The sequence below is a fragment of the Cylas formicarius genome, unplaced genomic scaffold, assembly GCF_029955315.1.
Source record: "Cylas formicarius isolate icCylForm1 unplaced genomic scaffold, icCylForm1.1 PGA_scaffold_1__22_contigs__length_36826433, whole genome shotgun sequence".
Taxonomy (NCBI): domain Eukaryota; kingdom Metazoa; phylum Arthropoda; class Insecta; order Coleoptera; family Brentidae; genus Cylas; species Cylas formicarius.
This window is the reverse complement of record NW_026844264.1, coordinates 19,916,109-19,934,139: the sequence shown is the minus strand read 5'-3', so window position 1 is coordinate 19,934,139 and position 18,031 is coordinate 19,916,109. Positions and strand designations below refer to the sequence as shown.

General features: G+C 32.3%; 1 protein-coding gene across 1 annotated transcript in view; it reads left to right on the top strand.

The window, feature by feature from the left end:
• Positions 1-18,031, top strand: part of LOC132697371 (uncharacterized) — a 34,120-nt gene that overhangs the window by 7,182 nt on the left and 8,907 nt on the right. Inside the window, exon 2 of the mRNA XM_060662819.1 lies at positions 15,673-16,152. Coding sequence (XP_060518802.1) covers positions 15,894-16,152 — 259 coding nt within the window. The 5' untranslated portion in view covers positions 15,673-15,893. The remainder of the gene's footprint in view (positions 1-15,672; positions 16,153-18,031) is intronic.

The following is an 18,031-nucleotide window of genomic DNA, read 5'->3' as shown; positions in this document are numbered from 1 at the left end:
TTTGATGTAGGTATTAGCTATTATCAAAATATTTGGTTTGTAATGCAAAAAATAGATAGCTATCTACCGTTATGACTTTAAAAACCCTTGAACTGTAAAAAAATAATTGGCAAAAACATAGCAGGCATGATTTTAAAATTTAATATGGACACATAGACAATACAGGGTGTTTCAGAAAACATACGGCAACGCTAGGCGGAAAATTGTCCATCCAAATGAAGAATAAAAATCATATAGTCGTAGTTCCGGAAAATTTTAGTTAAAAATGATGTAAAATTTCTACAAAAACTTGGATAGGATAGGATAACTAATGAAGGTATCAAATTTGAATAAATAAATCTATAAAAAAAAGTCAACTAGAAAGTGTTCGTTAATTCGTTAATGTTCCTCTTAAAATACTCATTTCATCTGGCATCAAAACAATAAAGAAATATCAAAATATTTAAAAATGTAGTTGGCTATGACAATTTTTTTTTTTGACGCATTAAGGTATAACCAAACTTTGACATTTCAGTTTGTTTTTGTTGTTTTTCATATTTCTATTTAAAAAGTTCAGAGTTTTTTGTTAGTATATATTTTATTTGTATTTCAAATAAGTTAAAATTTTTTGGTTAACCTATAAACTTTAATTATTTATTTTTGTTATTATGCATTTTCAATCAATCTAGATAATTAACTATTAAATGTTTCTTTAAATATGAATTCTGAAGATTTATTAAATCTGTTAAAGTGTGTAATATAGAATCGATTTTTCTCAAAATATTCAAATTGCAATAGATTTTATTATTATATCTGGAGTATTACATCTTTAAAAGAAGTAGTATAGTGTCTTTGCTATTTAAAAAATACCTAATGCTGCCAACAAGCGACCTAATGTGGGTAGCTTTAAATTCAACAAGAATTTATACAGATGTTATCTTAAACTTCGAATATCTCAAAAAGTATGTTATTTGAGACACCCTGTATAAGCTGGGGCGCATCTGTCAAACTGATTGAGCAGTCTTAGTCTGTGGTTACATTTTCGTTTCAATACCCAGGTAGCGTCACAACACAATTTTATATGGGGCAATCAAAATATGAAAAAAAAAAACACAACCTCAATTTCTGGATAAACTATGCAAAATCCGAATTGAAATTTCTTAAAAAATTGACGTTTATTGTAGCCAAGGATTCCAAACAGGTCGGTATATGCAGGGTATTTCATTTAAAATAACAAAGTTGATGTCGAGGGGGACCCTTTTGGGACACCCTGTATCAACATAATTATGATATTTTAAATCTTCAGGAGAGTCTTAGAAACCTTTGTACGAAACTTTGTTTCGTATCTCCTATGGGTTTCCAGATCGTATAGTGATCCATCTTATTTGACACACGGTGTACCTTGTACAATATTGAGTGACTGCCACTACTTCCTAATTCCTAGTTGTTTTCTAGAATGTCGGATTGTTCAATGCGCCTGCGATATTTATAAAATTTAAGTTTCGTGGAACTCTTATCCATCGCGCTAGTATGTACAATCTATAAAGTGATCCAGCGCAATAACTCTCATTTTATAAATAAAATATGAGAAGTTCAACCTTTTTCGACTCTCTGTTTTTTGCTAAATTATTCCTCAGTTCTTCTATTATAATTTGGGTAGTTGACAGTATACATTAAGTCAATATCGTGTGAAGTATACTATACCGCAATTGCCTTGCATGTCCATATCTGGTACCGGGTTGTAAAATTCTTTCAAGCACGTTACATGAATTCTTTCGTCGTTGCTCAGCAATCGAACCTCATATGACTAATACTTTCTTCTATCATTTTCTTATATCCCAATGGTTACAACGTTTCTATCGGTTTATTGTTGCCGGTTCGTAAGTTTCTCACTACTCATGCCTATCTCCACTTAACAGTTACAATACAATGTTGTGGCACTTTGGATTGGCTATTATCTACGCAAGTCGACGCAAAAAACAATTATTGCACAAGAAAATATTGAGTAATATTGAACAATTAATTGCCTAAACAAAAACCTTACTGTGGCCGATGAATTGCATTGAATATTAATAAAGTGGAAATTATACTACTGTGACATTGTTAGAAATTGTTTTAATGCGAAGAATTCAGTGCAAACCCATTAACCGTACCATAAATTCTTGTGTTTCACAATTAAATAGATAGTTTTATGATCTGGGTATTATTCATTTAGAATGTTGGACGTAATTATAAATACCAGAGGTGGAATGGATATTTTTAAATGTAGCGCTTATTAATGTTCTGAAAATTCCACACCTGTAATTTTTAACTAATCAAAACGTATTTTTTTGACAGATCAACAGATGATTTTTAGCGGAAATTTTTTCCTAGTGGGTAGCATATTATACTGCAATATTTTATAGAAGCATGCGTTTGCTATGGAAATCCATCGGTCAACAAAATCAATTGGTTAAAAATTACCGAATACCACTAACCAAAACTAACCACAGGAGGCTAAATTAAATCGGGAAATAATTTGAAAATTTTTAAAAATTACTACAATTTTTAAATCAATGTTGTTTTAAATGTAGGTGTTATGTTCTGGTTTGGTTAGAAATAGAAATATGACCAGAAGATCAAGAAGATTAAATAAACGAAATAAATGGAAACAAACGAAAACAAAAAAAAAGTTCTGTGCTTTCCTAAATGTGTTTTAATTTTTAAATAAAAGAGTTAAAAGTACGGGCGTTTTTATAATACAAACTAATTATGTAAAACGAATTGTTTCTTTTTTTTTTTCAATGAGGAAGTAAGCGTTTGTGAATGATCGTTGCGAAATGTCTCGAAAATGAGGAAACGTTAAAAACCGGTAATCTATTACACAATCTAATAATTTATGTCCAAGGAAATTGATTGTAGAACGGGTCGCTGAATGCGATAGTTTTTTAGAGTCAAATAAGTCCGAAATGAATTTACAGCTGCACAATTTTCTCTTTCAAATTAAATTATCATATAAAGATTTCCTAGAGATATCAATTCTTTGACAATTGTAGGTAATTACTTATCATATTTGTCTCTCATCTTGAAGACTTGGACTTCGTTATACAATGGATGAGTATATCAACAAACAAATTAATTGAAATTCTACGTACTCAAAACTGGTCTAAATGAGATTTTTTTATTTTTATTTTTAACGTGGATCGCAGAGAACCAAATTGTATGCATAAAAAATGTATAAACAAAAAGATCACTCTTAATTTATATAGTCCGGGACTGTAGTGAGTTAAGCAGTAGCTTCATCTAAAGTAGAATCGTTAAGAGGTTATAGAAAAGTGAGCCAAATTTTACAGTAGAAAAAGAAGATTAGTAATAGCGATTCTTATCTTTGTGTTGCTAATTTATATAAATGACGTGTTTTCGTTGTTTAATTACTTTATTTTCCGATTTCATTCTAACTTATTTGTGAAAAATAAAATTAGTAATAATCTAATTTCTTCAAAATATTGAGCTAACTTTTTCGATAAGTACATTTCTTTTTAAATGTGACAATGACAATGCTTTAATTACCAATTCATACTTCGCTGCAACCATTTGCAACGCAAGAATTCGCCATTTTAATTTTTTCTTTATTAATTAACACCAGCATTTTAAGGCTGAATCTGGTTTGATTTGTCGATCGTTTGTCCATCTAATTTCTGCTGGAATTGAGCCAATCATCCCACGAGTTGAGGTGTGTGACAGTATTACTAAAATGTTATTTAAAATTTTTCACTTTCATCGTGTAGATACGGCCTTTTCTACCTTCCAGTCGATTAAGTATTCTATTCATTGCACTGCACAAACATTTGCAGAAAGTCTTCCAACGGCATGAAAATTTACTACCACACATGTTGGTTTCGCACATTATTAATTCCATTCTGCACAAGAAAAGTTTTGTCGATAAATAAAATTGCCCTACAAAATTTCTCTTTATTTAATACTTTTCTACTTCATTTAACATGACGCATACAAACACACCGTTTAGAAGAAATTCACGTATATGCAAAAAACATTATTGAAATTGCCACGGCCGAGTTTAATGTTTTCTTTTATAAAGAGGCACAAAGTTGCAGTCTCGATCATTTATTTTTGCTATTGGTTTATAAGGCTTCCACAGACAAACACTTAAAATTAATTAATCGATGTCCTAATCGTATCGGGCCCAATACTTCCCATTAGGTCATCAATTTCCCAATAAGACAAAAAACGCAACATTCCCGACATCGAACCGCATAATTTATTTTCACGAAACGACCGCAAGCCTTGCATAATAAGCAAAGAATTTTCCAGCCTTAAACAAGCTCGGTCTGCCTTAAACAATAATGGGATTGCAAAAAACTTGTTATTTTTTTACCGTTTTCTCTACATTCTCATTTTTATATTTTTTCTCCATCTTTAACATTCTTGTTACTTTCGAAAATCAATAAAATCGAATTTTTCGCAAGTGTCTGCGCTCGTATAAAAATTTTATATCTTGGTAAGGGTAGGTCCTATGGGATCGCGTTGGTACAGAAATGATCACCGTCGAAAAAAAAAATTTTTTTTGTCTGTCCGTTCTCCGTTCTCGTTTCTGGTTTTTCCTGAATAAGTTTCGAACCGTTGGAGCTACAAAATTGAAATTTGCCTCCTTTTTAAACTTCCACGAGGCACATAAGTTTATAACAAATAGCCCTGATCCGACTTCGGTATCCATCTTTTTTTCGCGATTTTCAACAGTTTTTTGGACCTTTCTATAAAACACAATAAGTTTCCGAAATTGAAAATGGTGGGGCTGGGGGGTCGGGAAGTATTCTAAAAAAATAAACAATCGCGCGTACAGGGGTCTACAAAAAAGAATATTTCAAAAACTGTTTACGAGACCAAAAAAATGCTTGAACTAAAAGAAGCAAAAGATACGGCTCTATAAACTTTTATTCTTGAGAATTTTTCAAAAATATGCAGGGTGCGCCGTAAATTCAAAAAAAACGAAAAATGGGTCCCCCCATTATTGACAGAGAAGTAAAAGTCCGCGCAATCAAATTTTACTAAGTATTTTTTAAAAATATGTGAATTTTTTTTTGGTAATTTTAGCTTTCAGAAAAATCTGTTTTCCTCTATAATCGTTCATCCGATTGGCAAAATTCTTTAACCGGCAGACGCAGAAGATCCAGGGCAATAACATTCAATTCGGGCATTTTTTCGATTATATACAGAGTTTTCAAATTATAGGCAAAAATCTAAAAGACCTGGGAAATTGTTCTTTCACAGAGTAAATTATTAGCCTCAAATCAAAAATCAAAAATATCAAGCGCTACAATTTTTGTATTTGCGATTTTCATCTGTCGCATACGCTGCTCGGGATATTTGAAAAAATCAATATTGAAATCGTTATTTCGGGGGCTGTTAAGGCGCGATGACGTCATTAATTATTACGGCGCACTGCATAGTTTTAGAAAAAACTTATTTTCTCGAAAACCATTTACAATTTTCAAAAAATTCTTGAACCAGGACGGGTGGAAAATAAAATGTACTTCGAACTATGATTGTATGATATACAGGGTGTGTCGTTTATGGGCAAAAAATCTAAAATATCCTAAAAATTTCCGTTTTTGTGGGTAAATTATTGGCGATAAATGAAAAACCGTTAAAGATGGGATAATTTTATTTGAACAGTATCGTAAACCGTGTCGTGAGAGAGTTTCAGGTTTCGTCAATTATACAGGGCGCGAGATATTTGAAAAAATATCATTCGACAACGCTATTATTTGTGCAAATTTTAATATTTCCCGATGTTTGCAGTAACTTTGAAGTTCGACGAGATGTGAAGGACTTTTTATACAGGATGCATGGACAATTAAATTACATCGATTTTGCGAAAGTTTCATAGTGGTCCGCAGGAGCACGATAGAAAAACAATGCGTTCCTTTACCACACGAAACCACGAAGTTCTTTCCTTTTATAATAAAAAGCTGCTTCGCGCTACGCGCTACGAACTTGCCCCGCCCAGTGACGATTTTTCGAAAGCAATCTGGTTTACTCTAGAGAAAAATAGGTAATGAAAAAGTTTTGGTAGTAGAGAAGCAGTCCTTAGAAAACACATTTTTGTGTATACCTGGTTTTGCAAAAGATGTTAGTATCACTCAGCACAAAAAATACTAGTAATCCTGGGGAATCGAGAGTGAAAATGGGAATTGAAGCAGTACCTGCTTACGGTGGAAAATAAAATGTACTTCGAACTATGATTGTATGATATACAGGGTGTGTCGTTTGTGGGCAAAAAATTTAAAATATCCTAAAAATTTCCGTTTTTGTGGGTAAATTATTGGCGATTAAAACACATTAAAACTGTTATGATTGAATTGATCTTGTTCTATTGATTTAAAATATTTTTCCTGTCGCTGAGTTTTCAATTAGATAAAAACGCAAGAATTTAGATTTTTTAAGTAAGCTCTGTTCCCCTATCACCTTCTGCCTATTTTTGTTTCGTTATATCTATCTCTAGCGTTAAGATATTAATTACTTGCCTTGTATTTCGACTAGTTACATAGATACTAGTTCTGTAATGTTTTCTGCGATGTATAACGTGTTTCAAAAATGACAGCTTTGCCGCATTCCCAAGTTTTCCCAATAACAGCTATGCAACAGTCATTATTTTAACATATTTCGTACTTGTAAATTTTCGTGGTTATTAAAAACGTGAACAAAAACCATTTAAACGATTAAAGATTGTTATTTCAATAGAAAGGAAATCCTGTCGTATTTTACTCATGTAGAATGTTAACGAATTAAACTAGATCATACAGGAAGCTCAACGAAACATCCTAATCCCCAATAAACTTAATGTTAATACATATATTTAATTAATAATTCAAAGCTGAAAGCGGAACGCCAATGTTTACTGAAGCATGTTACTGCAGAATAAGACAATAATAGTAAAAGTTTCATTAACTACTTTTCACTAATTTAGAATATTATTTACATACACGAATATTTTATGGTGTGTTAAGTAGCACCAACTTACCCAACTCGCTTACTCTGAATCTGGTAGTTTGAATATCCCAGCAATACTTCAGTCATACCAGATTGATTAACTAAATAAGAGTATATTTGAAAAGATTTCAGAATCTATTTTCCTTAAAAAAAAGTCATTCACCTAATAATCAGTCCTCTCTAGAACACAAAAACTTCATTTTTCAACTTTTCACAATATACACACCCATTTACTAATATTTAGATATACTTATTACACCGAAAGGATAGTGTGTTCACTTTAAATTAGAATGCTTTAACAAATTTCTTGTTTAAATGTGTCTTGAAGTTTTCAAAAAAATTGCTTGCTTGGTTGAAAGTGAATATTTGGTTTTTAAATATCAAATTCTTATATTAGTTATTTTACTTTTTATAAAACTTCTGGATTCTTCCTGCGGCGGTTTTTGTTGAGTCGAACTCATCATGTCCTACTTTTATATTGTTTGAGGGGGGTGGAGCTAAATGAAAAACCGACGCAGGAGGAATCTAGAAGTTTTATAAAAAATATTACAGTAGCCTGTGGAAATTTCTCTGAAAAATTAGTTATTTTATTTAGAGCTTAAGATTTCTTGTTTGCAAATTCATATATTATATATTATTTATCAAATATTACAAAACTTAAAAAAAAACTGATTAATCTGAAAAATGTACTAATATTTTCAAATGTATATTATTTTTAAATGTAAATAAGAGTGTTAATTAATAAATAAATTTTAATTCTGGTCAATCTTTTTTTTTTCGTATTTTTAGTATTAAGTATTAATTTTTAATTTTTAATATTAAATATTAATATAAGAAAAATCTTGGTGTATTTTATAACAATAATAAAAAATAAACATACAAAATATATAAAACAGTAATTCTTTACTCTGAAATAAATAAATGCTTTTCATAATAGACATATTTTGCTTTGCTATTTTATCCAATGCAACCGAATATTGTATAAACAAAAGCATTGCCACTAAATATAATATAATTTAATAATTTAGATTTTTCAAATCTTCTAGATTCGTCCTGCGTCGGTTATTGATAAAATAAATACATAAAATTTGCTGACGCTTCGCTGAAACTGTTTTAGTTAAACTTCGAAGGACCCAACTGGATGATTGGCGGAGCGTTTATCGAATCCAGAAGATTTGTAAATAACAAATAATTTATTGTTGTTATTAAATTTCCAGCATTTTCGGTGTTAAATATTACTCAAACAAATGTTTATTAAATATTATCTAAATTTTTCTTACGGTTTCATTTGAACTACCATCCTTAGCCGTAAAATCCTTCAATAACTTTACATAACAATTAGAAAGACAACATTTTATTCTTAGAAAATATTTAAAATTTCTTTTTTATTTATCATATAATTATGAGGTTTATTTAAATTAGCAACTGTTGATTGTATCAAATATCAATTGTAAAAATATTTCTAACAGTGGAAGTTTTTATTTATATTCAGAGCTTATTGGTTCAATCTTCGCTTTAATAATTTTCTAAAGACTTATTCTACTACATTTTATTATAATGATACATTAATTTCATTAGATATCTTTTACAATGAATCGATTTTAGGAATTAAATTGTACTTTTATTTCTGTTTTTACAAATCCTTCAAATTTATAACAAATAACAAATGTACCTCGAATTACGCATGAACATAATTTTTTGAAAATGATTTACCTAAAAACCAATTGCAGCTAATATAATATTACCGAACAACTAACGACTAATAAAATACAAGATTTATTAAAGTGACATTGCAGAATGCATGTTTGTTCGCATTAAAAAAAAACAGTACAACATAGTTATACAATATATTTTTTCTTAAAATTTTACAATAAAATTTACCCAGGATCTTCTATAATTACTGACGTTTCTTTTGATTGCCTTTTAACACTGGAGGTGAACCTATTTTATAATTACTGTTACTTCTTTTATTTCTAGAGTGATGTGCGATATAGTTTTCGCTTTACTTAATATAAGTACGAATTATGTGGTAAATTGAGGGTTCCGCAAGTAACTTTCATTGCCAACCGTATTATTATTCAGGCATCATATCGTCCCTGCTTTTAAAAAATTTCAATTGGGTTAAGGTTCGTAGACCCGTTCACGTCTAATCTACTCCATTACGGTTCATCTTCTCTATTTGTTTTGGTTTAATCGAAAAGCCCATGTTGTTGAAAAACCTTTTCATTTTTTGTAAAAGTGAAAAATAGCACCATTATATCTATACCAATATATATATATATATATATATATATATATATATATATATATATATATATATATATATATATATATATATATATATATATATATATATATATATATATATATATATATATATATATATATATATATATATATATATATATAATCATGAACAACAGATATTCGAAATATCGATTGTCCATTTTCACATATATGTTTTTTGTGAAAACTAATGCTACTCTCTATTACTATTTTTTGAAGGTTATGTTTTTAAAGGGGATCTCTTATATGTGGTTTCATCATGGTGGTCATGGAGGTATATTGTAGACGAATCATGAAAAGAGTCTTTTGAAGGACAGTCTGAGAATGCGGATGCCGATTTTTAAACCCATTTCTTCAATGCTATTGTTTTGAAAGTTGGCTGCCTGATGTTTAAAGTGATCTACATTAATAATACTGATTGCTACTGATACTGGTAGTTTATTTTCAAACGTGTTCCAACTTGTTAGTGTTAATAATCGAATTTCAACGTGTCTCAAGTTTTGTAAGAGAAAGTGATCAACTCTTCTAACAAATATTCTTTACAGCAAACCCAAGTGGTAAATATTTTCTATTCTATCTATTCCATTCTATTTTATACTCCCTACTCTAAAATACTCGATTATGTCCTGATCAGTTATGAGAAAATTGGATGTTTTCCGTAGATTTAAAACACTGATAGTAGTTCGACGTTTTGCAGTTCCGATGGCCACACTTAGTATTCGTACTAGTGCAATAGTGTACATAAAAACTAATGGTCGCTCTGGTGACTAAAATAATGTTTATAAAACTTTTTGCATAATATAGTAGTATTTAAAAAGCACCCAATGGCCTTAAAAACCATAAAATTTCCTGTGATCTGAGAAAAGCGGGTTGATATTTCGTCACCTGACATTTATAATTAACACACGTTAGCATAATAAGAATTTTCTCAATAAAACTAATATTACCAGGTATTTCATCAATCTTATATCAATATTTTATTCGATTCCGAATTGTATTTTCCGAATGGTACGAGTTGAAAATAAATTAAAGTTGTTATGCATAAGAACGATGCCGATTGTCTGAATAACTAACGACTCAACATTGTTTGCGCGAGGTTTCTTCGAAACTGTTAATTTTATTATAATGTTTCTTTTTATTTTTCATTATCGCCGCAGCAGCAACTTGACGACTGCATTCTGACTTAATTGTGTGACATGGGTAACACATTAACAATAATTCTCGCTCCAATAGTCTTGTTAGGAATTTCAGCACATCCGATTTTCACTGCAGCTTTTATGAACCATTAAAAATGTCGGTGTGTACATTTTCCACTTAATTTGTGGGAAAGTTGTTGCATATTATTTATGGAAAGAATATGTAACTTGTATACACTTGCTATATTGTCCACGATTTTTTTCCATAGTGTTATGATTAATGGCAGAAATAATGAATGATTAGTATCGTTGTTAGAACATGACGTAAAATGCATGTAAGCAATCAGCAATATTAACACCGTTACAACCTTACAAAATAAGAAGAAAAAGCTATTCTTCGTTCGGACGTTTCGCCTATTATTGAACCTTCAGAACTATGTTAATGTTAATGCGGAGTCATTTCACCTTCATCCCGATGGAAAAAAATTATTGCGGTACTTCCACTTAAGGAGTTGAAGGTTTTGGTAATCGTCTTGCTTCAAAAGTTGCCACTCGACTGACATGTTCGAAAAGTAAAGTAAAAAGTGCAATGTACAGGACCTTTCTTAAGATTATTAACGTTAAAGTAATACTTCTAAATAAATAATCTACTTTTTTGTTAAGTCCCAACGACGCAGTTAATTTTAAAGACTTAAAAACGCTATTAGTACTTAGACTTGTTGTTCGTTTCGTTTTAAAAGTAAACGGTAGTGCATGGAAATAATACCTTTAAAGTTCGTTAAAAAACAATGTTCCATCTAGCATACAACGACAACGGTAATTTTCAAACGTTTAAGATCGAAAAAACAAACTGATTTCGCTTACATTCTTTTTATAAGGCGGTTTTACCGCGGTGTTTTTAGATTCCATAAAATATTTAGTCGAACAGGCTGACTCAATGTGCGTAAGAGACAATCTGACGTTATTCAGATGGTCAACAAACGTCATTGCAGTGCCATGATAGAGGTTTCCAGGTTTCTTTAGAAGATGGAATTTAAAGGACAAGAAGGATCCTTTTTTCAGCTTGATATTTTCTCATGTGGTTACTAAATCGAGAGACAATACGTCTTCGTAAGGGGCGTACTTTTAGTCTGTTTTACAACAGTTTATGCCCAGGATTATGGTTTTTTGATCTCCTCAGTGACAGCGAATATGGAATGGTTTGAAAAGAATGTTGATGACACTTTATAATAAGAAAGCTTAGTTCACTTAATGATTGAATCAATTTATTAACAAGTAAGAAATGAAATCTTGTTTGCCATTTATCAATGCCCTTGAGTAAAAGTAGTAAGTCCCAAAGACATGTTTATATCGACGTGACGAATCACTTCTCGATATAACATAAAAACAGTTTTCTAGTCAGGAGCAACTGTAAGAATTGCCTTGACAAACCCCAGACCCGAAATATCGAATCAAATGAACGAACGCGCCTTGTCGTTGGGGTAAATGTTTGGTCAAAGCAACAACATAAAATGGTTAGATGTAGGTGTTGTTCGCGAGGAACCTCATTCCAAAAACTGCAAATTTACAAAAGCCACCTTCATAGCAAATAGTAATGTTTTTAACAAGCCAAGGGTGGAAATACTAATGATTTGGTAAATACTAATAAAGCGCACCAGTCCTTAGTGGACAAATTCATGGTTAACTGCACACAAATTGACCACGGATGAACAGCTAAAACGCAGTGGTCTTCGGAATTAGTTCAGTTTATTCTATATAAAGAACAGTGCTCCATCTGTCTGAAACGTTTCGTAATTAAATAAAAATAAAGACAATGGAAGCCCGAAGTTTTTTGACAGACTGGTTTCCACATTCAACGAAATATGTTACACGTCCGTATATAGCAACTGGAATATTTATGCGGTCAATTAGAAGAAGGAATAGTATTGACGCAAAGTTTTTGATTTCAGTGTCAAACAGTTTAGAACTTTGAGATTTGGATTTTATTTTTTTTCTGGTGTTATTTGGCAAAGTAACCCAAAACCAGAAATACATTTGCATTACTCAGTTACTCAGTTACTCTATCAGACTATCAGATTGATTGCTATGTTTAGTCCTTCGGATATCATTATCAACTTTATTTTTAAACCTCCTGAATTACCCTGAATTGGAAAAAAAAGTGGAACTAGTTAACAACTTTTCTCAAAATTTAGCAATCCCCGTACTCATGCTGTGCCAAATCCCAGAAATTTTTAATCGGGCTGCAAATTATTAGGTATATTAACAAAAAGCCTACATTCCAATGCTCTTCGTTTTGCGTATTCGCGTAGATTGGAAAGTTAATTGTAAGTAGCAGTTCGAGCAGAACAATGTCACCCGTAATTACATTTTTAAAAATAAAACGCAGTAAGCCGACCGAAATGGTCCTGGAAAAGCAACGGTGCCTAACTAGCATTCATTATCGGATTCGATTGTACCGTTTATGGTGAGCACACGCCTACGCATTCTTGCTATAACTTAACATTAAAATTACGTATGACTTCTATAGTTCCAACATATCTGTTGCATTATGATTGGCAATTATTTGTTAATTGGTATTTGACCGTGACACTACACAAATCTCGGTCACAATTTAGGAATTATTCTCTGAATACAGCGTGTCTCAAGTTTAATGTCCCGAGGTGTCACTACATAGAGTGATTAAATGTTTATAAAAGTTTCAAAATAACTTATAATAATAATAATTTATTATATAAAATTCGAAAATATACTGTTTTGCTTACTTCCATGACTTATTTTTATTTGATACTTGCCAAGCCAATGAGCGCTCAATACTTATTTGGACAATTCGTGCGCTAATAATTTTATGTAAGTTCGAAATTTGTAAGGTTGTTCTAACATATTGTAGTTACAGCATTTGGGGTATTATTTTGACATTGTTGAACCTAGTCTCGAGAAATCTTAACAATCTCGTCGGCAGTCCAGATAGTCATAAAACGGATTTAATTAAGGACACTAATAAACTTGGTTATCCTTAACGACTGGGTGTTCGTAGTATCTAATATTTAAAACTATAAATTAAATTGTGTTAAGGGGCATAAAATAGGTGGCAGTTTTTCGTAATCTGGAATAAGTTAGATTATTTTCCAGATCCCTTATTATTTACACTCTTAATAATAATAATAAGCGTAGTTCAGTTCAACAGTCCAGGAATGCAAACTGTTCTTACATTATAGATAAAATTTAAAAAAAAGTGTGTTAGCCTTTAATTTCTGACACAACTTACACTAGAAGTGAGAGGAATAGTATATTATGCAACAAGTTTGATAAATTCCATTTTAGTCACTAGTTTGATTTGCCACGAACGAAGCGAGTGCTTAATAAACGAGTGCCTGAATAAGTTTTTCAACGTGTTGCATACTTTAGTTTTTCTACGACTATTATTTTTTGGGTACATTTTAGCAAAACAGTACGAATACATTTACTGTGTCACGTGTGATGTGACCGTCAGAATCGATAACTAAAATCTATCGAAAACATCCCAGAGTAGGGAGTTCTTCTTCTTAGCGTGCCTTGTCCTATCGAACGTTGGCGATCATCAGCGCAATCTGGACTTTGTCCACCGCTCTTCTAAAAAGTGTCCTGGCGCTAACACCATACCACTGCCGCAGATTCTTCAACCAGGAAGTTCTGCGACGGCCTGGGCCTCTCCTACCATCTATCTTGCCCTGCATAATGAGTTGGAGTATTTGGTACTTTGTGTTGCGTAGAATATGTCCGAAATATTCTAGTTTTCTCTTTTTGATAGTGTGTATGACTTCTTTTTGTTTGTTTAGTTGATTTAATATGTCTATATTTCGGACTCTGTCAACCCACGAGACTCGCAGCATGCGTCTGTATGTCCACATTTCGAAAGCCTCCAGTCTTCTGCACATGGTTTCGGTCAGCGTCCACGATTCGGCCCCATACATGAGCACACTAAAGACATAGCATTTGAGAATGCGAATCCTCAAAGCTAAATCGATATCGCGGCTGCATAACACGGCCTTCATTTTAACGAAGGCGCCCCGGGCTTGCTCTATTCGGGATCTTATCTCTTGTGTGTTGTCCCACTCTGCGTTAAGTATGCAGCCTAAATATTTGTAATGTTGGACGCGTTCTATGGGTTTTCCGTCGTACTCCAAATCACCCCACACATCTCTATGTTTGCTTACTACTAGCGTAGGGAGTAGAAAAAAGAAATTAAAAAAGTACAAAAATTTAACCACATTCAAGTAGTAGCTTAACAAACGATTTGAGAACAAAAAACAAAAAAAGCATTTTTAGTTTTTAATATTTTAAGTTCATCTGCAGATTGTTGTTAACTTTATTCAAACAAGTGTCTATAATTGCCAATATGAATAAGAGCGCTTGAAAAGTTCTAATGAATGAGCTGGAGGCGTAAGAGTACCTTTAAACCTAATTTTAGTATTGCGTACGTCAAGGGGTGGTTCTTCTTTTTTGAACATTTTCGGGTAAATATTATGGAAAATCAATAAGCCAGCGATTTTTTCACTATTATTTCAACTAACCCATATAGCTAGTAGATGACGAACCTTGCCTATGCTGATAAAACTGACACTTTGGAAGCCCATAAAAAATGTTGAGAAGGAAGAAACATTCAACCACTAACACCTCACTTTTTAAATCTGGTTTTTAACGAATAAGACCATGCGACGTTCATCAATAAAACATGTCCATTTTCACGGAAAAACGAGACATTGGTCATAAGTGATGTGCATTAATTTTATTATGCTATATTATTATTTAATAGTTATATGAATGGGCAAGAAAAATGTGTTGACTGCTTTCAAGGACATTTGAGCAGGGATTGTGGCTTATGTATAATATTTAGTATCTATTATATTTATTTTTCCAACCTTACAACCAACACTTTTGGTGTCTGTTTCACACAATGCAGCGATTACCAACCTTTATACATACAAAGAAGTCCCTATTGAAATGTATTTGCCAGTTTTGCGGCTATGGACCTCTGATAACAACCTACATTTTTGCTTTGCGAGTGACCAGCAGTTTATAAGGCCATATTGCCACTAATTATTAATTTCAACAAGTTGGAATACCACCTTTGTGTGCTCTCTATCAAAGAAACGCGTTCTGTGCACTAAGTGACTAATCATATTTTGAGACTTAAACAATATCACTACAAACATTTATTTGTAAAAGAATTAAAATTCCATTATCTTTTGATCTCGCATTGTTTTATTTATCCATGATAATACATCCTTTTTTTGTATTGCAGGGATACTTCGTTCTCGCAACGCCGGCCATAAAGCAGCATCTTGTACGTGCGCACCGTTAAAGATTTCATAACTTTCATCAGACCAACGTACCCTAAACGGTTGCCGTGAATTAAAATCCGCCGGAAGTCGCTCTCTCTTTCGCCGTAATATCCGGCTTGACATTGTTACGGCAGGTTGTTTAAGAAAGTGGCGTGGTCGTGTTGGTTTTAGTCTTACTGAAATGGCCCAAGACGCGGTAGACAGTGCCGTTTTCACTGCGACAAGTGGGAACACGAAACGAATGAAGAAAGTCCCCTCCATCGAAGCACTCAACAGCGAAATGCCGTGTAAAAACGTACAGAAGGATAGAGGGAGGAAAATGTTCAAATATCTTCTGAACAGGTTGCGATTGAAGAAATACGCAAGCGCGACGATTTCCCGGCCAGATCCCACCTACAGGGTTGCTTATTTAGGGAACGTCGTAACAGGTTGGGCGAAAGGTGAGTTACAAATTTGTACAAGAACAATAAAATTTTCTAGAAAACGATTATGCTTTCTGGTATAGAATAAACAAGTTATAAAATTTGAGACATTCAGATAATTGGCTAATTTGTACACATATATCTTTCATTTCGTTAAAAAGTCCAAAAATGCACAACCAGTAACTCCCGATGTCTGAGGATACCTTCTGTACCATGCGAACCACTAGGTACTATGCACATAATTTTAAATATTTTTTAATTTGATAAAAATTTCTAGAATTTTCTTTCTCCTGTAATGTAATACAACAATTTGGTTCTTTCGAGCTGAAACCATAATTGGTGTTATGGGTCCGAACAGAAGATATCATAAGAGCAATCATATTTCAAATTCGGAGTCACTAATAAAGCAATAATATCGAAAAAATATTGTGGAAATCATAAAATTATTTTTCAAAGTGTTAGAGCTGTAATTTATTATATCCATACTCCTACATTAGATCACACTTCCTGATAATGTTTTCGAAAACAATTTACATAAATGTAGCAGTGTACTGTTCAGCGAATTTATCTACGAAAAGTGGATCATGGTGCATCATAAAGCAATGAAATTCCTTCTTTTTATAAAACTTCTAGATTCCTCCTGCGTCGGTTTTTGTTGAGCCGAACTTGTTAACTGCAAGACTTTCTGTCAAGCTCTAAAGAATTCAACAGGATGATTGATGAAACGTTGGCCAGTTGGACCCAACAAATCCAACGAAATTTTATAAAAAGTATTACAGTACAGTGGAAGTTTCTTTGAAAAATGAATCAAATTCCTAATATAAGCTCTAACTCATTGTTCTTCCAGGTCAAAATTTCTCAAACTTCAGTAACGAACTAACGAATTGTTCAGCTGCAATGGAAATAAAAAAAAAGAACGTTTTTAAATAAATTAAGCATATTTAATTTTGTGTTAGACTATTGCTATCCAGCTTATCAGGTACGCACAACTATAACACCTCAATAATTATAACTAATCTCCGTCACATTCGTGGGAATTACCTTCGTCTGTTAGACTTCGATCAGCGTCTGACAGTGACATAACGTCCAAAAACATAATACATATTTTTCAGTTCGTTACTCGAACGCTTGACATTTACCTACTGGATACACTCCGTATATTTAATATATTAAGAATCTACTTAAATAAATTGTTGGGAGTTACGAATATGACGAAATTATTGAATTACCTGACTTCGTTTAAAAAAATTTACTGAACAGGTGGGGGCAAAGGTGAACTTATAAAAACAATACTGTTGTACATGAATAATATGAACAACCTTGAATGGTTATTGCAAAAGACGGGTGAATGCATTCCTTGCTTTGACTACGGTTTTACGGTATCTAGTCGTTCAAATATTCGAAAAGACGTTAATTCGGATTCGCAGTTGAACAACTCTATAATGGTTCATTATGTCTCTTGCTGGTTTGATTACCAAATAATTAACATGTTGTTACTTAATTTTATGTTTAAAGGTATGGTCTGTTCATAGATATAAGAAAGTGACCAATTGCTTTTGAATGGGATTATCCAAGGGTGGTCATTAACATACAATGCAACAAGATTATTACCTAAAGTTTCGTGTTTAATATTCTTTGGTTTGGTGTACTGCTTAGTCTAAGTTTATTAGTAATCATCCTTATTTCGTGTGTAATACAGCGTGTGTTGAATCGTGTGCGAATTATGCAAAATATGTGAGAGTCTAGTGTATCTCAGGAGATGATCCCTCCCAAATGTAGAAAACACTATTGTATTGAGACTAAAGAAGTTATAAACAATGTTTATTTGACTCTCATTGAACGTGGTGCCAACAAGCAAGCATCTTTAGAAGAAACACATTGACGAAAATTCCAACAT